This window comes from Lathyrus oleraceus, chromosome 7, assembly GCF_024323335.1.
Source record: "Lathyrus oleraceus cultivar Zhongwan6 chromosome 7, CAAS_Psat_ZW6_1.0, whole genome shotgun sequence".
NCBI lineage: Eukaryota > Viridiplantae > Streptophyta > Magnoliopsida > Fabales > Fabaceae > Lathyrus > Lathyrus oleraceus.
In genome coordinates, this window is record NC_066585.1 from 476673890 (window position 1) to 476699674 (window position 25785).

A 25785-nucleotide genomic window follows, 5' to 3' on the forward strand; every position below is an offset into this window, starting at 1 on the left:
TATCCAAAGCTTCAAAAGAGGTGTTAGAGAGAAGATTTGGAGCTTGTGGAGGCTTGAACACGAGATTCCATCAACTGCCATTCCAAGTAAGTCGAAATTCGACCAGCTTATTTCTCCAATTCATTGCCATGAACATGTAGAGCTTGCTTCACTGATCATCCTGATATGCTTAGATTTAATTTTGGTTAAGTATTGATCAAGTTATGTTGAATTCAAGTTTGAGTGTTAGAAATGTTTTTGATCGATCCAGAAAATATATGGAGAATTAGGCTTAGATATTAGGATATTCGTGATCTATGTGAAGAGACGATTCCAACCATATAACTATCATGAAATTCTGTAAAATTTAACGGTGGCACTCCGCCTGGCTGGCCGGAGAAGACGGTTGTGTCAGCCGTCCGCCACCGCCTGCAAAGGGCCTAGGGTTTCAAGCTTCAAAACGACTGCGCTTTGCCATTAGCGCCTTCAACCGTCCTAGCCTCAGTTCGATCCTGGCGCGCGTGTGTTTTTGATTTTCTTTTGAGCGCATGTTTTGACCCTTGCCTCCTGTGTTCGATTCCTGGTGGAGGTGTTTTGTGAAATTTATTTTGTTGAGCGCCTCTTGTGGACCTTGTGAACCTGAGTTCAATTCCTGAATGATGCATTTTCCATTTTGCATGTCAAAATCCATTTGCTATTATTTCAAATATTTTCATCAACTTGCAAAAATCATAAATAATAGTAGGTTAATCCAATTTGGTCCAGATTTTTTTTCACATGTTTGTTTGGATGTCTAGTATTTCTTGATACTAATTGCATGATTTTTGCTTTTCTGGATTTTTATTTGTTGATTTTTGTTTGCACATGATGCCAATTTGCTATGTTGTGCCAATTGATTTGTGAAATGCTCATAGTTTGTCCAATTGCCTTGAAATTTGACATGCTTGTTCATAACATGTGACATGGTTTTTTGGCTTTTGTTTGGCATTTTTAGCATTTGTTATTACTATTTTGTACACATGGACATGTGGTGTGACAATTTGTGTCACAATTTGGATGTAGCATTTGTGCATTTTCATTGGCTTATCATATGAACTCTTCTGGACCTAATTTTTTGCATGATGTATGTTCATGACATGTTGAATTCACATAAAAAATTTCATGATAATTGAATACATTTTTATTTTAATGTGGATTTTCTATGTTTGATGTCCAATTTTGATCACATTGTTTGCCTTTGCCTTATCTTGTTTAATTGATGGCTTTGCCTAATGAATTGGCTTTGATCCTTTTTAGGACTTCTTCTTGTTTGATTAAATGTGCTTCATGTGAAATATTGACTTCTGTTTTGACTATTCGACTTGCCTTTGACCCTAGTCTTTGCACTAGTGGTTTGTCCTCACCAATTGTGTTTGTGTTTCAGGTATCTAGCACTAATGGTTGGTTTGCTCATTATTTGAGATGCAAGTTGCTTTGTTTACTAACTATTGTTGTGTTGTAGGTCCATTGATGTGATGAACTCACTTGAGTGCTTACACTTGTGACTTGCATTGTGTATAATTGTTGGATGATTCCACTGTTGTCTGTTTGGATTTCTGAATACAATACTGATTGTTTGGCTTTTGTACAGGTACATTAGCCGCTTGCTAGCTAGCTTTCGCTTTGCTTTGGAGTGTGGTTGATACACCACTGAGGTTGTTTAGCCTTCTTACTCCATGTAGTCTGGAAGCCCTGTCACTTTTTTGGCAGGCATTTGGCTGAAGTCCTCCTTAAGAGGCAATGACTGTGATTATTTATATTTGTGCTAAAGACCTCCTTGTTGAGGTATGTTACTTGTTAAGTCCTCCTAAGTGAAGAGGCAATTGACAGATAGAAGGGACTAGTAGTCAGTCCCCTGTTAGTCGTTGAGTCGTTCATTATGCTCACACTACGTGCTGATGCTCTTGAACCTAACCCAAGATCTTGTACAGTGTCAGTCAAGTGGAATAGGGTCCCTCTTTCTGGACCCCCACGTCTTCTTTGATTTAAGCTCACCCAGGCCAGGGTTAAGAGCATGAGGTCTAATCCTCATTTCCTTTCATCAGCTTCACCCTAACTCTCAATGTTAGCGGTTAAGAGCTTCAGCATACCCCTACAGTTTTGGCTTGTTTGTCGAGGTTGATATGACCCCTTGACTAAAGCCCAACCATTTGTCTGAGCCTCTTGTTTGTATATAGAGTGTGATGATTGCTTGTGTGTTTGCTTTTGGTATGTTTATTTACTGTTTGAATTGACTTGCTTTCTGTGCGAGTTAGGTTCTGATTAGATACCTCAACCTAGGGCCATTGTGGATTGCATGACAACTATTAGGCTCGAGTCAGTCTCCCTTTCAGTTTGTTATTCCCCGGTCTCTGGTTAGGAGAGAGTTTCTCCCCTGTTAAGGGGAACTACGTAGCCCTGATTCTCATACCAGATGAGATACGTAGGCAGGAGATCGAGCGAGATCTCTCCGGGCAACCATTTGTTTTTGAGTGTGTTCATCCTTTTGTTTTGTGTGACAGCTATTAGGCTCGAGTTCCAGACTCCCTATTAGCTTGTCTGTTCACCCTTTTTATTTTTTATGTGTGTTTTGTGTGGCAGCTTTTAGGCTCGAGTTCCAGACTCCCTATTAGCTTGTTGATCTGATAACCTTTTTCTTTGGTGCTCGCTGGTTAGCGATTGTTTGTGTGTTTGGAGTCGGAAGTAAGTCCATCTATTGGCATTCTGTTTCCTGTTTATTTTAAGGAGTTAGATATAAGTCCAGCTATTGGCATTCTGTTTCCTTGTTGAGTTTTTCTTTTGACGTCTCAACGTCTCTTTTCGGTGTTTGTTTCGGTGTGCGTTAGCCGAGCTACGAATGTTCTGATTCTTTCTCTGGATAGAGAAGATACGTAGGCATAGGATGCGATGTCCTATCGAGCATGTTTCCCATTTCCTCGAACTACATTGACTCTGATGTTTGTTTCCGACAAACTACGTAGGCCCAGGATGCGACATCCTGCCGAGTCCACTTCCTCTGTCTTCTTTCACCTGTTTTATTATTCCAGTGCGTGCATTTTCTTTGAGCAGTTATTCAGCAACCTTATTCTATTCTTTTGAGCGTGGATCCCGTCGAGTACGACGGACGTGAGGGGTGCTAATACCTTCCCCTTGCGTAACCGACTCCCGTACCTTGCAATCTCTGGTCGTAAGACCGTTCCTTTCCCATTTCTTAGGTTAGTCCAACACTCCATTTCCGTCATAGGATGAATAGCATCGGTGGCGGCTCTGTAAACTCGTTTTTTCCGCCGGTTGTTTTTCGCGTTGCGACAGCTGGCGACTCTGCTGGGGACTTTAAGTTGACCTCTTGCTGGTCCATCTTCCCTAAGCGAGTAAATCCTAGCGCTCTCTAGGATAGTTGTGGTTGCTTTTGCTGCCTTATTTATTGCATTTATGATTGTTGTACTGTGATTGTGCACATTTGCATATATGTTTGCATGCATCATATCATCATTGTGTTGGACTCTGTACAGGTTGGTTCCTCTGATTTGGGTAAAATAAAAGAATAAATGAGATAAAAAAAATTACTTAAAAGAAAAAGACTCTAAAAAAGGTTTAGGACTCTGATTAGTGTCTAATGGTCGTCCCCCAAATAATGAGAAAATGAGTCATATTTACATTAGGTCACTATAAATAGAAAAAAATTAATTGTGACAAAGTACAATCAATCAAAAATTAGATCTGAAAAAATTGACAAAATACATTGAATCTGAACACTTTTGATATTTTTTTATTTTTAATAATTTTTCAATATTTTTATGAATAAAATGCAAAAAAGTGAAAAAAATCAATTTTTAAAAAATATATAAATTAAAAATACGAAAATTAATTAATAAAAGATAAAAAATGCAAATTTTAAATTTGTTGTGATTTTTATAATTAAAACACATAAAAAGGGAAAAATGCAGAAAAAATAGGAAAGATGAGAGTTAAACACATGACCTCTCCATTCTTACTTCTTAGACATCCTCTTTTACCAATTGGACCAATGTATTTAGTTAAAATAAAATGGAACCATAGAACTAATATCTTAATGAGAGTTAATTATATTAATAATATTAAAACCTCTATAATTTTATCAATTTACACTTTTATTAAGTAAATACTACCCCGAATTAATTGATTTTTTTAAACAAATAAGACATATTATCCTGATTACTAACCCTACTAACTTTCCCAAAAATTAATAGTAATACCCTTTTTTGCATGCTCCTACAAATTATGCTTTTTTAAATAATAAAAAAAATCTAAATAATACCCCTAAACTAAAATCAACTCCTAAGAGGGACTAAAAAATCAAAATGGTCTCCCTTTGACTTTTTAGGTCATTTGACCAGATGACTGGTATACTCTGGATGTGTTAGTGTCAACTGGAAATGAAAATTAAAAGGTGGTCAAATTTTGGGGTACGACAATTGCCCCTATTTAATCAGCTTCAAATTGAGAGGATGATGACGGTGAGCCTTCATCTTCTCATGGTGGAAGATGATTAAATATAGAGAGGGACCCTAGTTTTGACCACGTAGTCAGTGGATTCTGGGAATACGCAAGGATTGAATAATTCTTGATGCTTTATTGGCATGCATACCAACCTTTGATGGAACTCCAATAATACCCTGGCGATTAATTTCATCCCATCTGGGTGAAATTTGTATATAATTCCTGTGATCATCCGATCATGTTACCAAAATTGGGTAGGACTCTAACGACCCTCCGGTCGTTGTTTGATAAACCTTGGTAGAACCCCTGATAAAACTCCTAATAAAATCCTTGGCAAAACTCTTGATGAAACCCCTGATACAACTTTTGATGGAATCCCTGATGATAAAACCCTGATGAAACCCTTTGACAAATTCCTGATGGAACCCCTTGATTAATCCCCGATGATCAGTTTCATCCTATCTGGGTGAAACTTGCCTATGATTCCTATGATCATTTGATCATGTCCCTGGAGTTGGGTAGGACTTTTAGTGATACCACAATCACTCTGGCTGAGACCCCTCTACTGATACTCTGGTGAAGCCCCTTGATAAAGTTCTTGTAGAACCCCTTGATGGAACCATTTGATGAAACTTCAGATATAATCCCTAGATGAAACCCTTGATAAAATCCTTTTGATGATATCCCTTTATGAAACCCCTTGATAGAAATCTGGTGAAACCCATTGATGGAACCCTTTGATGAAACTTATGATATAACCCATTTTGATAGAATCCTTTGATGAAACCCTTGATAAAATCCTTGGTGAAACCCAAGGTGAAACCCTGGTGGAACCCTTTGATAAAACTCTGATGAAACCCTTATGATAAAAATATGATGAAATCCCTAATGAAACCCTTAATGGTACATTTGATGAAAACTCTTAATGAAACCTTTTTTGATCAATTTGAACCCTTCTGAGTGACACTTGCATACGATTTCCATGAGCATCCGATCATTTTATGAGAATCGGATAGTACTGTACTAATACCCTGATCACTCTGGATGAAACCTCTTGGTAAAATTCTGGTAGAACCCCTGATGGAATCTTTTGATGACATTTCTGATAAACCCTTTTGATAAAATCCCTTGACAAAACCCTTTTGATAAAATCCCTTGATAAAATTCTGGTGGAACCCTTTGATAGAAAATTCGGGTGAAACCCTTTGATAAATCCATGATGAAACCCCTTGATAATAACACTTTGTTGAAACTTCTTGGTAAAACCATGGTGAACCCTTGGTGGATAATGCTCTGATGAAAACCCCTTGATTGAACCCCTTTGACAAAACTCCTTTGATAATATCCCTTGGTAAAATCCCTTGATATAACCCCTTGATGAAAATCATTTATACTTCTGATGAAACCCCTAATAGAACTCCTGGTAAAAGCTCTTTAATGAAACCCTTGGTGGAACCCCTTGAAAAACCCCGGTGTAACCCTTTGATAAAACCCTGGTGTATTTGATGAAACACATCCCTTGTATGGGATAGGTTAATAAGCTGGAGATGTGAGAGGTGAAAACCTGCTCAATAGTTGATAATGATCATTCAGGATGACAAACTAATTGATATATTCCTTTGACGACTCATGGTAAGTGAGTTTACGGGGAAAGTCATTTATTGAAAAGGTTCTATGAAGATGGTTACTTATTGAAAAGGTGTGAGTGGAATTAATTCTATGGTGAACTCTTAGTGAATGCTGAAGATGAGGGAAGAATTCAACAAAATAACTCTAAGATAGATAGATGTTGTTGATTGCGAAAATTAGGGGTTTTTTATAGTTGAATTTTGGAAATTAAGAGAAAAAGTTAGTTTAGATTGGGATGGTATGAGTCATTGGACTGTAATCCGTGGCAGAATAAGGATAATTTTCTCTCTCTCTCTCTCTCTCTCTCTCTCTCTCTCTCTCTCTCTATCCGTGGCAAAAAAAGTCTCTATCCGTGGCAAAATTATTATTTGCAATCATACACCCTAGAGTTATCCTTAGTTTAGATTGGGATGGTATGAGTCATTGGACTGTAATCCTCTCTCTCTCTCTCTCTCTCTCTCTCTCTCTCTCTCTCTCTCTCTCTATATATATATATATATATATATATATATATATATATATATATATATATATATATATATAATATATATATATATATATATATATATATATATATATATATATATATATATATATATCACACACACATGTTTAAGTAATAATTTATTGTAACATGTTGAAAGTGAATATTTATCATCTTAATTATAAAGAAATAAAATAAACATTCCTATCTTTTCCAACCAATTTTATCTTTTGTATTATTAAATTTCTCCCTATTTTCATTTGAATATCTATTTTTACTTTCTAACTTTTTTTCTAAATCTCTTATTTTCCTTTCATTTCACACTATTGACCAACATTATAAAGAACAACACCAAAAATGTTGCAAATGTAATCGGTATTTAATTCACTTGTAATAGAGTGTTGGATGCTACAGCGGTCAATAAATCTATGAAACATCATTAAAAAAAGAAAGTATTTGCATATAATATTTTGATAATCATGAAAGTAATAAATAGTACATAATCAGCGCTATAAGAAAAGCACCTGATAGTCAACAAATCCATAGTCTATCAATTTTTGCACCACCATATCTCGAAAAACTCATCTTCTGCACCATCATATCTCGAAAAGCATGTCAAAATAAGAAATGATCAAATAAACTTTTATGCCCCACGTCTTGCTCAACAGTACCAGTCTCAATTGGGAAGCCTACCTTAAGGTTTTGAAAGACGGTAATAAACTTCTGAATCACTAAATCCAATACTAAGAACATGCATTTTTTTCTTCTTTTTCCCTTTCATTCTCTCTCTAAATTTTTAATTTTTATTTTGCTTTTGATGAGTGGAATAATTTAATTTTAATAATTTATTTTGCTTTATTTATAAGTTTGATTTTAATATAAATAATTTATATGATGAAACCTATGGTATTTATTCAGATACATATTAAGTTTTATTTGCAATATGTAATATTCGCGCATTAAATTTGCTTTGAATTGAGAAAACTGCATTGTGACGTGACTTTATTCAATCAGTTTTTTTCAAGCAAATCAATAATGTGAGTGGAATAATTTTGTGGTTAGGAATACTGTATTATAGAACAAGAAAATAGGTTACACAAAACTTAAATTTTGTCTTTATATATTGTTATATATTATTCAAAACCATAAGAAGATTTAGATAAATGAGGAAAATAAGTGAACTATTTGCTTTAATTATATTAAATGAGGAAGTTGAATATTTTGATCGGTAACAGTAATCCATGAATAATGGGTTGGTTGGAATAAATGTATAATTGGAATGCAAATAGGTCACTTCAAAATAACATATCCCCATTATAGATAGTTATAGATACACTAATTAGAATTTATTAGAATTTAAAGTAAGATGTCATAGGTTCTCTCAAACACTTCAGTGTTATCAAAGTCTCTTTATTTATTTATTCAATTAAGGTGTGTATGTCTTGTACGAACTTTTTTTTTACATATATCCTCTGAAAAGAATATTGTTTGAACAATATTTTTAGAAATAGAAGTAAGATGATAAAATTTTAAGATAAATTCCAAATAAACAACATTGTTCTAGGAACCAATTTAATAATGCAAAGGGTATATTATAATAATTAAAAATCGTATTGTACTTCTAAGTTGCTAAATTCTATATTGTTTTAAATTGTTTCCTATTTTTTTTCTTAGTATCATATCTCTCATATTATTTATCTTAATTTATAATCTCTCTCTCCACCTTTTTAGTATGCATACATGTAAAACAATTTTTTATCCATAAATCTATTTTGATTTTTAACTAAATAGAAAAGAAAGACGGGAAATTTTTGTCCATAAATCTATTTTGATTTTTAACTAAATCAAGATAAATTTTATTAAAATGACAAATAGTAATCATTAATCATCTATTACGTAATACTATATTCTTTAAAAATTAGAAATAATATAATAATGCAAAATAAATTGAACCAATTTTTTTAGGTGGTTTTATTGATGCATTATTTGTAACGGTTAAATGGAAGAACATGGAGGGTATATTAATGGTAACTACCAAGAAATTATTATCACACAATTTTGTTTTATTATTTATTAAAAAATTAAAAGATTAAATAAGGATAATTTTGGAAAAAATAAAAGTTACTCCAAAATATTATATCCCCTTTATCTATAGTTATTTTGTAACTGTTAAATGGAAGAACATGGAAGGTATATTAGTGGTAACTACCAAGAAGTTATTATCACACAATTTTGTTTTATTATTTATTAAAAAATTAAAAGATTAAATAAGGGTAATTTTGGAAAAAATAAAAGTCACTCCAAAACATTGTATCCCCTTTATCTATAGTTATTTTGTAACCGTTAAATGGAAGAACATGGAGGATATATTAGTGGTAACTACTAAGAAGTTATTATCACACAATTTTGTTTTATTATTTATTGAAAATTAAAAGATTAACTAAGGGTAATTTTGGAAAAAAAATAAAAGACACTCCAAAACATTGTATCCCCTTTATCTATAGTTATAGATTATAGATAGATTATAGATAAAAGATAATTTATTGGATAATAAAAATATATATTTTTTAATTTACTAAACAAATAAACATCAAGACTTTCTCTTTCTCTTCCCCTCCCCTCCCATGTCTCTCTAAATAATAAAAGAGAGATAATAAAGAGTATTGTCTATGTTAATTGTAACATGATATCTATAATTATAAATATTAAACATTCCTTTATCTATTATAAATTATTGTAGGAGATAGATTATAATATTAAAAACTAACTCCACTTATTAATAAAATATGGTAAAATTATATGCATGTTAGTGTGATAAAAGAAGTTTAAAAAAAAGAGAATTTATGTCGAAGGCAATCAACGTGTAATATATCAGTGACCGTTTTAGTTCTCCGTCATTAGTAATTTTATGATGAGCAATATTTTTTTAAGATGCAATTGCATAAATTTGCAAGTGAAAAAGTATACATACTTATTAGATACTATTTGTTCAACAAATTTACTCTAATCAATTCTTTGCATCTAAATAAAGGGAAGGTGAAGTTAAGAAACTTATATATTGACTTTGCTAAAAAGAAGTACATTGTATTTTTCTTTTTACAGGTGTCTTCTTGCAATATTACATCAATTTCTCTCTCTCTCTCTCTCTCTCTCTCTCTCTCTCACTCTCACACACACACACACACACACACATATATATATATATATATATATATATATATATATATATATATATATATATATATATATATATATATATATATATATATATATATATATATATATATATATATATATTATGGATTAATCAATGGAATCCTCGTGAATCAATTTTTAGTTACTTAATACAAAAAAATAAAATTAAATGTACAATTTAAATGTATAATAGAAAGTAGAAAAAAGAACAGTTTATTGTGCTGACTCTCTTCAACGTGAAAGAATCTCATCAATAGGATTGCAAGTCTGTTGTAAAAAGTCAACCATTCATTTCTACACCATTTTTACACTATTTAGTTTTTCATAATGTAAAACAAAAACAATATTATAGAAATTGTTTCAAAAATAAGTATAAATTTTTTTTATGAATAGGAAGACAATAAAGGTGACAACATTGACTGTTTCATCTCTGAAAAATACGATTATAAGTACCAAAGAGTCTATCCCATTTGAGTCTTCATTATGTATGATGAAAATAAAAAGCGGTTAAGATTTAAAAACACATTGAAAAACTGCCAAGAGGATGAAGAGCGATTGAACAATTTCTGAGAGGATGAAAATTATTGAGCGAGTTGAACAATTTCCAAAGGGAATGAGCATGATGAGTAATGACTGACAGTATGAAATCGTGAAGTATGCAGAGGAAAAATAATCACAATTGTAAAAAAATTTCATTGAAAAATAGAAAAACAGTTTCTTTGTATGATAAATTTGTAACATTGCAAATTTAAGATAGAAGTTTCTTTTTTATAATAAATTTCAATTGGGAGAGGAGGGAGTTAAAGGGTAGTATTAAAAACAATAAAAGAGCCATACCAAAAACTTGTATTTCCTTTATATATAGGTATAGATTATAGATTTATTTCATTGTTTGAATAAGAAAAGTATACATTTGTAATTATATGTAATATATGAAACATATATCATTAATCATTAATTCTATGTTAATACTGTAATTACATTTTTTATTTTCCAAACAATAGATGGAAATAGTTAACTATATTTTATTGTCACGGTTGGATATAAAATCAACTCATTTTCTTGGCAAAAAAGTGTATGTTAAGTTATTTCACACAAATTAAAAAGAATTTATTAGTAAACTCCCGTGCCCGTCTGCCCGCTTTTTTTAATGCGCACAGCAGAAAAAAATAAGTGTCAGTGTTTCTTTTTATGAGGTTTCTATTGTAGGTCGCATTAAAAATAATATTATTACATTTTGAAAATGGTAAACAAAGATATTCAAAATTATATCGAAGCATGCAAAATACTATTGATACTATGTAATCAATGACGTTCTTTAAGAGGAATGTCGAACATGAAATCTTTATTCGAAGTATTTTCTTTTTCCCTACAATTGTTTTCCGTAGTAAAGAAAAAATGTAAGATTCTCAAATTAGAATTTTTTTTAGAGAAAAAGATAGTAAAATTAATAGTAAGTAGTGTAATATGGTTTTTTTACCTTATAAAGATTCGAATCAATTCTTCGTACATCCCTTTATCAATGCGCTATTGAGATTTAAAAAACTACAAATACATGACGGAATGTCATATCATCAAAGAAATACATTCAAAACATTTGACTCGCTTGAATATAATATGGGTTATTGTGACAAAAAAAATGTATACCCGGAGAATGCAAAATACTATTATATCATCCTATTTTTTTTATCTTTTTCTCTCTCTCACTAATTCTCCATAATTATCGGTGAGTATTATTTCTTTCTCTATGATTTGTGTTCCTTATTATGTTTCAAAATTTTATTTTGGAATTTATGTTCTTTAGTGTTTTTGGCATGAGGATGTAATGCACATCACATGCATATTAAAATAATTAAACATCTCTTCAACAATGTAGTAAGAATGCAACAGTAATAATATTTGATCTTCATCTTTTCTTTGATAAAGAGGGGATACTACTAAATGAAGAGAACTTATGATATAGATGATAAGATTATATCTACATCTTTTCTTCATCTTTTCCGTAATTATATCTACACATTCTACTCCAAATTAAATTATATAGATGATAAGATTAATCTATTTTTATAGACTGAATAATGTCTTTTTATTGATAACTTTAAAAATAACATATCTATTTTAATTTTCAAACATTGACATAATACTACATATTATAAATAAAATTTAATATATATTTGACCAGATATCACATGTTTGATCATATAAATAATGTATATTAAAATAATTTTTTTCAAAAAGACATTGTTAATATTTCTACGCATTTGTGCAATAAAAAATATAACAATGTCACTTAATGTCTCAGTTAATGTTTATGTTTAATTATTTATTAAACACATTTTGTCTTATTTTATCTAAATTTTGTTATGATTTTTCACTATCTATAAAATTATATAAAGACAAAACTTAATTTTGGTGTAACGTATTTTCTTTTTTTCATAATATATGGTATTTCTAATCACCAAATTATTCCACTCACAATTGGTTGAACAAAGTCACGTCAAAATGCGGTTTTCTCAATTCAAACAAAATTTAATGCGCGAATATTACATATTGCAAACAAAACTTAATATGTATCTGAATAAATACCAATATAATTCATCATATAAATAGTTTATATTAAAATCAAACATATAAAAAAAGAAGCTATTAATATTTTCACGCGTTAGCGCAGTAAAAGAAAGCGGACAAACGGGCACGGAGTGCCCGTTTGAACGCTAGTTAAAATAAATTATATTGGGAGTAAAAAATACTGCATATTAGAAAGTTACAATAGAAAATCAAAAGTAAGATAGAAATATAATAGAATTTAAAAAGTTCAACAAAAAAATAGTATGCTGATTGAGAAAGAGATGAAATCAAAAAAAAAAAATAGAAGAGGATTTTTAATTTGTGTCATCATTCAACGGTTAATGGAAGTTATAGATTTTTTTTTGTGAGAGATGGAAGTTAGTTAATCAATTGATAACCAACAAAAGATACTAATCACTCAAGTTATTTATAAAAAAGATAAAGGGTAATTTTGGAACAAATATATGCCACTCCAAAAACTTGTATCCCCTTTATATATAGTTATAGATAAAATTGGATAATAATTTTATTAAAAGGATGAATATTATTTTTGTCTACTGACATAGAATCTTTTTTTAAATGAGAGAAACCATCACAAAATCAAAGTTTGTTTGAACGATCACAAAATTAAAAGAAACCACCAAACTCAAGTTAGAAAGGACGACACAACCCTCCATGCTTTAACCGCGAATGAAGATTCTGTTTGATAAAAATTACGGTCGATTAATAAACTACCTTATAGTTTATGATTGATGACTGGTAACTGATGGTTTATAGCTTATTGTGGATGATTGATGACTGATAATTGATAAGATAATTGAAGAATTAGGTAAAATTAACGATTCAACTAACTTATAAATGTAAAATGACATAAAACATATTTATTACATATTTATTTTATTTTAAATTAAAATAAATTATAAAGGATAAAATATGACTTTTGTGAAATGATAATGATAAAAATGGAAGAAAAAATGATAAGCTATAAGTTAATAAAACAGACTATAAATAAGCTCATGATGAAAAGATCATTACCAAATCGATCGAAATTGTCATATTGACTTATAAACTATAAACTATAAACTATAAATAAACTAGAAGCTCGCCAATATGACTTACCAAAAAGAGCCAAAGAGCATCCCTCCTTTCGAAGTCCTCAATCTAACATGTCTCAGATTCGTAATTATCGAAACCTCAGAACCAAAAAAGGAAAAGGTATTAGAAGAAGTTCATTTGAACACGATCAGAGAGAGACTCATTAAGGTTTGAACTCACCTGAGAAGGCTATGAAAAATCACATTCTAAACCTTCAGGGCAAGCTCCCCAGCTACATCAAAACAACTTTGACTAAGCCATTGATGTAGCTTTTGATATGTGTTTTCTGAAATTTGTTCTTGAGACAGATAGTAAAATGATGGAAATGATGATGAACGAAGAAAACTCCCAGAGAACCATTCTTGGAATGATAAACAACATATATATAAAAGTTATGTTATAAACGTAAGAGAATTTATCGACATCAGATAGACTCACAAACATGATAAAAATATAACAAGCAATAAATAAAAGTGTAATGATAAAATATGTTCGATTAACTATATCACAAATAATGTCATGACCACACCATATACATATTATAAGTTACGATAATGTACAATGCGCACAACAGAGAAAAATAAATATTTGTTTTTCTTTTTATGAGGTTTCTATTGTAGGTCGCATTAAAAATAATATTATTACATTTTGAAAATAGTAAATAAAGATATTCAAAATTATATCGAAGCATGCAAAGTAATATTGATACTGTGTAATCTATGACATTCTTTAAGAGGGATGTCGAACATGAAATCTCTATTCGAAGTATTTTCTTTTTCCCTACAATTGTTTAAGAAAAAATGTAAGACTCTTAAGTTAGAAATTTTTTATCGAAAAAGATAGTAAAATTAATAGTAAGTAGTGTAATCAAGTTTTTGTTTACCTTATAAAGATTATAATCAATTCTTCGTACATCCCTTTATCAATGCGCTCTTGAGATTTAAAAAACTACAAATACACGACGAAATGTCATATTATCAAAGAAATACATTCAGAACACTTGACGCGTTTGAATATAATATGGTTTATTGCAACACAAATAATACCTGGAGAACGAAGATACTTTGTTTTAGTCTAGATTTGGTAGAACAACAATTATGACTTGTTTCTGAATTATCTGGATTTCTGGTAAATAAGGAAAACAATGGACTTAGTAAATGTATATGGTTTTATTTACATAAACTACAAATAGCATTTAAATTCATGCACTCAAAAATAAACTAGAGTAAAAATATTCTTAAATGAATTAAATAAAAACCTCTCCATCCTTTGAGATATTATTTCTCTTTTCATCATTTTCCAAAGTTGTGTTTTATCTGTTATCACTGTGGAGCTCCAACCGATAGAGTAAATTTTCAAACGTTTGACCTGTTTCAATGAGAATGATAAAAATGTTTCCGAAAGAGTGATGATAATGAAAGAAACAATTTTTTATACATATTACAGAAAAGATAAATACACCTTATTGTCGAGTTTGCCGATGGATGAAATGCTTTGTTCATCCTTCCATGTGTTCAATTTTTCTTCAAAGTCTGTTATCTAAAATTTATTGCATAAGAATAGTGAGAATAACTATCACCCCATTTATATCTAACGTAAAAGCAGAAAATAAATTATTAAGTATAACTTACTTTAATGTCGAAGCAAGTTTCAACATTCTTTCGTCTCAACTCCTTACATAATTGAAAGATTTCACCTTGTTCTAGTTTGACGGTATATTAAAGCAAAAGAAAATTATATTTAGTTATTATCTATCTATGATATAAAGAATACAATATAAGTTTGGTATGTCGTGTAACCAAAATGAGAATCAACGTGTGAGCAATTTTTTCAATGTACTTAATAAATACCTGCGGGTGCGATAAAAGAATTTGTTTGTAGACTACATTTTTTGTGCTTTCACCATCTTCTCCTTTCAATTTTCCTTCCCTAGTTAAAACTCTTGTTGTAGTCTGTGAAACACCCCTGGATAAAGCCACATATAACTGTCCATGACTAAAAACATGTCGTGGAAGATATATTCCAACATTTGGAATGGTTTGTCATTGTGATTTATTTATTGTAATTGCAAAACTTAGTCGCACAGGAAACTGCTTTCTACTAAGGACAAAAGGCAGTCCATCCCTTGCAGATGTTTTTATTTTAATTCTATGCAAAAAAACACGTTTTCCTGCGTTGCTTCCTGTCAAGATTTCCACATCCAACATATTCATAAATAAACCATGACATAATAACCGGAGCCCATTACACAATCCATATCTAGGTACTGCTACATCCCATTCATTGAGATTATTTTTCATATATCATAAATGTAAAGTTCTGTATAATGTAATCCATTATAATTCATTATTTGTATAAATATTTTAGGCTAAATAAATCAAATGACTTTAGTAATAAAATGTTTAATTTATTGAAATGTAAAAAATCTTTACACCGTTAATGCATATCAATTAATTCTGTATATTTGACCTACATGGCCTCACACAACCAACTCCTCGCTCATGCAGCCGCTGTCAAAATTTATAGAACCAACTATCAGGTACAGAGCCTTAAATGGAAATTTTGTTATGCTTGTCCATAAAATCATCTAACTCGAAATAATGGAAGCAGGCTTCTCAAAACGGTTCAATAGGCATCACCTTAAACTGTCACTGGTTTTTGCCTTTCTCAAATGACACATTAGATCATCAAGCTGCTCAACGCGCTCTTGATTTCATGTTTGGATGGTAATGGCTATTTCCTATCAAGTTTTCTCTTAACCCTGCATTTGTTCATATTGTCCGCAAAATCACGAATCACGACATAATGGCAACCGAATGTTTATGTTATGCTTCAAGCTTGTTAAGGAATTTGTTTGTAGGTTTATGCAGCCAGTGACAACAGGAGAGTATCCACTAAGCATGGTGTCTTTTGTGGGAAATCGATTACCAAAGTTCACTCGAGAGCAATCCAAGATACTTACCGGCTCATTTGATTTTATTGGAGTCAATTACTACACCTCAAATTATGCGGCCAATATACCACATTCAAATAACGACACAAGCAAATCTACCTATTTCAAGGATACTCATGTCAACTTAACAAGTAGGAATTTCCACCTTGTTCAAAACTCATGAAGAATTTTGCTTTGATTTTTTCAATGAAAAGAGGATAATTCCTTGTTCATTTTGCTTTGGTTGAAAATGAATTGCACAGGAGGTGATTCGGGGACAGAACCGTATTTGACTTCGCACTACCAACTTCTTGCTCATGCTGCTGCAAAACTGTACAAGACCAAGTATCAGGTCCTTTGCATTATTGAATTGTTTTAAACTTAAAATATTTTTTCGAAATCTGCGGTGAATCTTTAGGTCTTAAAGTACATGAGAATTGAACATCTCTAATAGAAGGGTGAAGCATTACAAAACCATGCACAATTGCTATATGGTGGTAGAAAATGCTTCTTTTTTTAGTCTGAACATATTGAAGCTGTTGCTAATTAAAAAACTTTTTTTTTATAATATATAGGCATCTCAAAAGGGTTTACTAGGGATTACCTTAAACTCTGATTGGTTTGTGCCTGTGTCTAAAGAGAAAGCAGATCGTGATGCGGCACAACGAGCCCTCGACTTCATGTTTGGATGGTAAAGATTAAACTTGACTATTCCTTGCTCAACAAGAGAGATTATATTAAAAATTTGAAAATATGATCATTAGGGGGTATTATAACTTATTCTACTCAGTAAGAAAATTGTGGACCAACTACATATTCATGTGAAGTTACGAGAATAATGACTGTAAACCATTTCCCAATATTGTCACTATTAATGGATATACCACAAGATTGGTATGTTGGTAGTCATTTTTATGTAGACTGATTTGTGTTGTTTACACAAACTATATATTTTCTTGGGAGCATGTAGAAAGTTGCATGCAAACTTCATAAGATTTCAGTTCACCTTGTTTTTTGAATTTAAAAGAAACAGTTATGTATGACCAGCTGAATTCAAATGCAGCTATGTACCATTTCCGCAAAGTATTAGGAGATCAGAAGAGTATTTCTTTGATTCTATCTGCACTTTGCATTTTGCATCAGGTACATGGAGCCAGTCACCAAAGGTGAGTATCCAAAAAGCATGCAATCCATGGTGGGAAAACGGCTACCAAAGTTCTCCGAAAAAGAATCAGAGCAACTTAAGGGGTCCTTCGATTTTCTAGGTCTAAACTATTATTCATCCTTTTATGCTGCTAATGCACCTCACCTACGGGGGGCTGAACCAGCCCAACAAACTGATGCTCTTGTTAATGTTACAAGTAATTATCAGTTAATTATATGCTTGCACTAGTTAATTTAGTTCCAAAAAGTCACCAAACAGAATTAAAATAAAACTAATAATACCTAATCTTTTGAACTTTATTGTTTATTATTTTTGAATGACAGATCAGCATGATGGAAAGCTCCCTGGTCCAATGGTATGTACTTCATCATTGCATTGCCAACTAAATTACATATCAATTATTTTCATTTTTTATAATTTATGCATGTCTAAAATATAAAGATAACTTTATTATAATTATTTGTAGGCTGCTTCCAGCTGGTTGTGCATTTATCCACGATTTCGAGAACTATTGCTTTTCATAAAGAAACAGTACAACAAAAATAGATTAAACCAATCCTGCATGAAGCGCTAGCAACGGAGTTTTAACATCTTCCACGTTTTTGATCATACACACATCAGAAGCATCCTCGACGGCATTAACATCACCATGCGCTGGCAAAGGGTTACTTTTGACATTGGGTCCGACGTCTCGAAATGAAAGAATCTTCTTCTCAACCAGGTCTCGCACAATATGCTTTAAAGCATAACATCCTTCTAAATCATGTCCAGGGGCACCCCCATGGAAAGGACAATGGGCATCTGGATTGTATCATGGAGGTAAAGGATTTGGTGGAGGACCCAAAGATCTGGGCGTCACTAACCCTTTCTGTAGTAACGATGGGTACAACTCAGTGTATGTCATAGGGATTGAAGCAAACGGAACTCTACCTCTTTGTACCCTATTTTGATTTGGAGGATTTTGTGGACGAGGAGCCGGTGCCCTTGGCTGTTGATAAGTAGGTGGCGCGGGCGCTTGCTGGTATACTGGTGCTTGTTGAATAGGTTGATTAACATGTGCTTGTGATTGGTTGAAATTTGGTCTGACAGCTGCCACATATGGTTGTTGGACATATTGTACTGAATAAGTTGGTTGTTGTTGAGCAAATTGGTGTTGTTTCTTCCATGGATGACTCCTCCTTTGACTGGTTGACACTGCATTTGTATCACCCTCCTTCTTTCTTTGAAATCCTCCAGGAAACTTTTTGGCATTACTACCAGATGTTTCAGAGGTAGTCATCATCTTTCCATTCTTCAATCTTAACTCGACCTTTATGCCCACGGGGACCAGGTCAGAGAAGCTCGCAGATACACTACTCACCATTCTTTCATAGAAAATAGGTTTGACTGTATCCATGAACCAATCCGCTAACTCCTTCTCAGCCAGAGGTGGTTCGACTTGCGAGGCCACTTCCCTCCATCGTTGCGCGTATTCCTTAAAAGACTCCTTATCTTTCTGGGACATGTTAAGCAATTGCCTCCTATCTGGGGCCATATCCATGTTATACTTATAATGTTGGATGAAAGCATCAGATAAGTCTTGGAAATAACGAATCCTACTCTGATTGAGGCTTAAGTACCATTTAGAGGGAGCACCCCTCAAGCTGTCTTGGAAGCAATGTATCATAAGTTTGTCATCCTCTACATGCGCAGCCATTTTTCGATAGTACATGATAAGGTGACTCTTAGGACACGAGTGGCCCTCATACCTATCAAAATCTGGGGTCTTGAACTTTGCAGGAATCACAAGACCTGACACTAAGCACATCTCCTTAGCAGTAGCACCAAAAACTTGGTCACCTTCCATAGCCCTCAATCTTTTCTCAAGCATCTGGTAATTCTCCTTCATCCCTCTTATGTCTTCCTGCCTTTCCTCATCTTCGTCTGAAAAGTCCGGAGCATGTTGTTGATCCTCAAAGTAAGGTTGCACATGTGCACGAACGAGAGGAGGTGCGAACGTGTGGACCACTGGATGATTTTCATTGATGGTCGGTAGAGGAGCTGTCTGCTGAGCGGATTGTGCAAAACCAGGGGTGCCTTCAACTGGAGGTGTGAAACCGGGAGGTAAACCATAGGTTGGCCAGGTTGTTGGTACTGTCCTTGCAGGTTGGGGTTCAATTGATGGACCGACGATTTCTAAAACAACCGTCGTTTGGGCGTCCAACTTTGCCCTGATGACCTGTAGTATTTCCATAACTTGACCCATGTTTCCACATAGGTCTTCGAGTTCTGAGCTTACTCGCTCCAATTCGTGCTCTTGATCTGCCATTCATTGACGAGCTCTGGCACGAGTATTATACTGGTGTTGAAAATTCAGCATGAAACTGGAGGAAGAAAGGACAGAATGAGACTCTGTTTTGAAAATGCATGAATGCATGTATGGATGCATTTTGTTTGCAAAACTCTTGGTTAGTTTCAATCATTCATTTCAAAAATGTCACAACACTTGTTCGCAAATATTTAAAATAATAAGGAAATGAAACACAATAAAATGAATCTCAAAAGCGATTTTCATTAATCTCATATCAAAGTTCAAATACAAACAACGTGCTCATGGCTTATGGGCTTTCCGAACCGTAGCAAGGTCGGTAGTTAACCCTTCTAACATTGCCTTACAAAACTTAATGAAATTAAAGACTTGATGCGGGGTGTTCTCTGGACACATGCACCAATCAGCTTCTTGCAGCTTCTCAGATAGTTCTCGCATGATGGAACTCGCAAATCCAGACAACTTCAGAAATTTGCCCTTCCACTCAATGTAAAGCCCTTGGAGATCTTGGATGATGCGCAAGTCTTCAGCCTTGGTCACCTCTATGTCCCTATAGAGGTTTCTCCAATATCTGCATTCACCTAGCAATACCATATAGGCAGCATCCTGATCCCCACCTTCAAGTGCCTGGATTCTAGCATCGGCTCGTTCCAAATGATATTTCAGCCGTGTGCAAACTCTTTCTGACTCTTCAGTCTTCAGCTTCTCGCGTTCCAGAGTATCCTTGTATTTCTGAATGGTATTCTCCAGTTCACGAGTACGAATCTCAGAAATCAGCCGTGCTTCCCTTTTCATTTCAAGGGTCAGTTCCAGAGTCTTGTTGAGTTTTTGAATCCGGAGTAGAGCTCTATCCAACTCCTCTTCCTTTGATTTGAACACAGATTTAGTGCTATAGAGCGCTTGTCCAAACTTTTCTCTCCTTGCTTCAGACTCTCTAGCTCTTTTGTTGGAGATTTCAAGCTCTTTGTCTTTCTTTTGTTGATCGTCTTTCAAGTTCCCATTCTCTATCGAGAATCGGCCAAGCCTGATTCTCAAATCAACATTTTCCAACTCCAACTCCTTGATACGGGCATTGAGCTTCTCTACATCTTCAGGTAATATGGGTTCTGGCTCAGGAACCAATGGATAGATAGAAGGATCAAATGGAAAAGGGAGTTTAATCATCTGAACCCTCTCTCTAACCCAACAAGTGTAAGGCTCTTGGGCAATGACATTTCTCTTACCCAACTCCTTACCTTTTCTGATAACTGCTCGCCAAGACCTCTTGATCTTCTTCACCATGGGATGATCTGCTTCAACACTATGTAAGACGAAAGGCTCTAGAGCTTCAGCTTTTGGAGGGCCATTCATAGGGTACCCATGCTGCCTCAGAGATAACACAGGGTTATAGTTGATGCAACCCTTAGTTCCTATCAAAAGCACATTGGGGAAGTTTCCAATGCTGACAATCACATTCTCGGTTTGCCAATCCCTGATATACCACTTAACATGACTGGAAGTGAGGGAATCTAACTTCTGGAAGGGCTTGAGTTCTTTTGAGACAAAAGGACCTTCTTCGGGCATATGGGATCTAAACCAGGCATGCAACAACTGCGCACAACATAAGACGATCCCTCCCTTCTTCTCATGACGATCATGGAGAGTGTAGTAGAGATCTGCCAAGAGGAACGGTACAGGGTTACCAGAGAGGAAAATTCTCACCGCCAGGTGGTCCACAAAATGGTCAATATTTGGGAAGAGAACTATCCCATATACCAACACGGCTAACACAGCATACAAGGCTTCCCAATTCCCTTCTTTTTCCATCTTCTTGGCCTGATCTTCCAAGAACTTCCTAGAAAAACCACTGAAAGTTCCTTTCACATCCCAATTGTCCACGACCACTACGCCAAACAAGACCTTAGACAACGCTTTTTTTAGCCTTAGACAGCGCTTTAAAGCGCTGTCTAAACCTCCGCTGCTAAAGGTTTAGACAGCGCTTTTTTGAATCTTAAAAGCGCTGTCTAAGCCCCCCCCCTTAGACAGCGCTTTGGCCAAAAGCGCTGTCTAAGACCCTCCTATTTTAATTTTTTTAGGTATACCTTAGACAGCGCTTTTCAAAAAGCGCTGTCTAAGCCTCCCACCTTAGACAGCGCTTTGGCCAAAAGCGCTGTCTAAGACCCTCCTATTTTAACTTTTTTAGGTATACCTTAGACAGCGCTTTTCAAAAAGCGCTGTCTAAGCCCCCCCCCCCCCTTAGACAGCGCTTTTGCCAAAAGCGCTGTCTAATCCCCCCCTTAGACAGCGCTTTTTACAAAAGCGCTGTCTAATGTATATATGCCATTTTGGCCTTTTTCTACCAATTTTGGCTAACAAATATATATATATACCAATTCAAACCAACTTTTTTATATTAAATTCAAGATCAAGCAATTAAGATCCAAAGTAGAAATAGTTTTAAGTAAACCACATAGAACATTTCAAGTTTCTAGCCACTGCATCTGTCAACAGACATTTTCAGTAGTTGTGATGAAGTTACCTGACCTCATTGTAACACATGTAATTCAATACAGAACAATTAAGATTATATATTAAAAGTTTTAGATCAAACATCAAACACTGCAACTGTTTTATTTTCAAAATACATAGAAACTTTTAGCATAGAACTAGAAAGCTAGACATGACAATGTTGTTAAGCAGAAAGACCAGCTTCTTCGAGCAGCTGTTTCACCTTAGTGATGTAATCACTCATTGCTTCATCCTTGGATTTTCCTGCAAAATAAATAAATATAATTTTGACTGTTGCATTGAAACTATAGATTGACGATGTCTTAGTGTCGTGTTTGTGTCGGTATTTCATAGCACAAAAGCACCATAACAAAATATTCACACTAAAAACCGAAACTTATAACTTTTTCTACCTTCAACAGCCTTCCATGCATCCCATTTAGCTCTGTCTTTCTGGCTGAAAATCCCAGGACGAGCTGTAAATCATACACAAAATCATGAACAATCATAATCCATAAGCCTTATTGCCTAGGGCATTTCTGTATTAGCCTACTTGAGTTTATCTACCGACATAAACATTAGCGAAACTGTTTAGAAGATCTTATAGAAATAGCTTATGACATGTCCATAAGTTGTTTTCAACTTATAACGGTTTGTTCGGCCTTAAGCTTGTGCCAGCCCTAACCCTCCACTCGTTATTGCAGGAAGGTGACAGTGAGGATTCAAAAGTGGAAATATCGATTTGAAAATGACTTCTTAAATAAAAGAAAACTCACCGGTGGTAACAGGTCCAAGAGTGGCTTGCTTGTACAATCCATAAAGGATAAGCAAGTTTTCATTTGGGACTCTCTTTTAGAGTCTTGACTTTCGCAGCATGCTCCTCAAAATCCTCCTGCATCACATTAACCAAGTGTGTATATGAATGCTTGAAGTAATCATTTACTTATACTTATAAGCATAATATCAAGCACATGCAGAATTTTGATACTATTTCTATGAAAATGAAAAACATTACATGTTATGTTCATGTTCAGTACAGAGATCAGATTTAACATTCCTGCATAAAATTCAGCAAACAGTTTGAATCACATCATTTGAACAGGGTTTTTTCATACTGATAGCATTGAACAATTCCCAGTAACCGATTGCTGATAAAGAACTCCCCAATTATAGTAAAAAGCAAACAAACCAGACCAGCAGGACTAGCATGCTTATCCCAAATCGTCACATAATAGCCACGTGAGAAACTTATTCACAACCCCAGTAACCGTAAAAGCAGTAGCCGAAACCGCTTTTCTCGCAGCAAATCAAAGAAACTGATAAGCAAACCAAACACACAAGACAAAGAAACCGCAAGAAAACACATTCATCTCAAACAAACTCCGGTACTCTAATATCCAAGAATAATAGTAATTAGTAAATTCATAACCATGTAATATCTAATATAGTAAAATGTACACTAATATCCTTTAAGTGTGCATCGAAGTATTGAAGTATTGTAACGTTAAAGCATTTTAGGACTTTTAAGACAATATACTTAACTTTTTTAATTAATTTAATTTAATAATAAAATACAACTTTTATTACATAAAGGTAACTTTTGTTATAATTGTTAAATAAATATTATATAAACTATTTTAATCAATAAACACATATAAATTACATAAACTATTTGGGCCAAAACTCTTTTCTCGCAGCAAATCCAAAAGAAACTGATAAGCAAACCAAACACACAAGACAAAACAAAGAACGCAAGAAGAGACGCATCATCTCAAACAAACCCGGTACTCGAATAATCGCATTCGAAACCTCAATCTCTCCGAGAAACCAAAAGAAAGGAGCAAATCATTAAGACAAGACAATACTTATGATTTGAGAAATACTAGGGGGACAAACTCTTTCTACTCAATGAAGAGTAAGCCTATACTAAACGTGGAAGTCATAAAAAAACTCAAAGCACAACATACTTATAAACCAATGGAGATTTCTTTCTTTAACAATGAATTATATCTCTTTTAAGAAAATATCATAATTATTTAAACTTGTTATATACCATAATCATCTAATGTAACTCAACCAAATGGAAGCAACAAAAGAGAATATCCAAATGAGTGCGACTTATCAAGTGAATATTCTGCATCCTTACACATTAATGATTCACTATCACATGAAAAAATTAGGTGAGTAACATTGAAGCCCTACTCAATCTGCTCATAGTATCTACAACTACTCTGGCTTGGTCCCCCTAGTCCTAGTTAGTTAGTTGTATATAGTTTTAATAAAAAAATGGTAAATATTGTGCAGTTCAATAAAAAAACATGATAATATACCTTAGACTCTTCTCCAGGCGCTTGAAACCAACATTAACAACTCTGCCCTTAAACTGATAGATGCAAACCACAGCTATGTCATGTAGCATTTGAACAATCCCCAAGGCTGATGTAGAATCCAAACTAATAGAAGAGAAGGATTGATTATGATCTCATTGCCAATACAAACTCTTTCCTCTCTCCACCAGACACTCCTTGACACATGTTCTCATACAATTAAGAATACAAACATATTTGTCAGTATATTAAACTCTATTATGTTGTTTTCGAGCATGACATTGATTATGACTAATTGAGACTCTAGTGGAAGCATGAATGTACCTCTCCAAGCCTAGCTCATAGATACCATATGTGAACAAGCTGCATATGTCAATGTTTCTTTTACAGTTAGGTGAGGAAACATAACATCATTCTTCACTTGTCAGTATATTAACATTCAGAAGCAGTGTTGCATAGAAAATCGTCAAAAGAAACCTACCTGCTTTTTAAGAACTTGGAATATGGTTGATCATTGTAAGTAACAGATCCGCCAATTATTGGTCGCAGCTTTTTAAGAACTTGCAAACGGTTCACTATATGCCTTTGGCGCAGCTTTTCCTACTGTTGCTGGGTTTCCAAAGACATTCCAAAACCTGAGAGTCTCATCTGCGGCTGCAGATGCCACAGTACACCCATCCGGGCTCTGTGTCATGTACAGCACTCTCGAGGTGTGACCGTTGAGTTCTGCCATCTTCACCATCAGAACCAAAAACATATTTTGCCCTAAGAAATTTGCATCTAGTATGATGAATAAACAATAATAAAAGCATCATAAGAACAATTCCTAATGATTTATATGATAACTACCTGTTCAGAACCAAAAACATATTTTGCCTTAAGCAATTTACATCCTATACCTTCCATGTAGATTTTGAATCCCCTGTTTTCGCTGACCTGAGCATTTCATGTAATAATCCTGGAGAAGATTTCAGAACATAAAGTTATATGAGATTATAAGAGCAGAATGCAATTGGTCATAATTTAAGCAATTTAGTGTTAAAATTTCAAAAGTAAGAAAAACAAAATGCATAAAGAATCAATCCTTGTGATTTGTGAGGGAAGTATCCACTACACCTA

General features: G+C 33.7%; 1 protein-coding gene and 1 pseudogene across 1 annotated transcript; one reads left to right on the forward strand and one right to left on the reverse strand.

Annotated features, from left to right (window-relative positions):
• Window positions 1–16263: 16263 nt before the first annotated feature.
• LOC127104431 (cyanogenic beta-glucosidase) lies at window positions 16264–18118 on the forward strand. The gene is made up of 6 exons (XM_051041613.1): window positions 16264–16531; window positions 16643–16731; window positions 16955–17070; window positions 17523–17740; window positions 17868–17899; window positions 18011–18118. Exons 1-6 carry the CDS (start codon window positions 16264–16266, stop codon window positions 18116–18118), a joined length of 831 nt encoding a protein of 276 aa, XP_050897570.1.
• Window positions 18119–22394: 4276 nt separating this feature from the next.
• Window positions 22395–23237, reverse strand: LOC127100913 (acyl-CoA-binding domain-containing protein 1-like; annotated as a pseudogene).
• Window positions 23238–25785: the final 2548 nt, after the last annotated feature.

Coding starts and splice junctions, on each gene's coding strand:
- LOC127104431 (XM_051041613.1), top strand. CDS start 16,264: ATGTTTATGTTATGCTTCAAGCTTGTTAAGGAATTTGTTTGTAGGTTT. Junction 17,071..17,522: donor CTCGACTTCATGTTTGGATG/GTAAAGATTAAA, acceptor ATTTTGCATCAG/GTACATGGAGCCAGTCACCA. Junction 17,900..18,010: donor GAAAGCTCCCTGGTCCAATG/GTATGTACTTCA, acceptor AATTATTTGTAG/GCTGCTTCCAGCTGGTTGTG.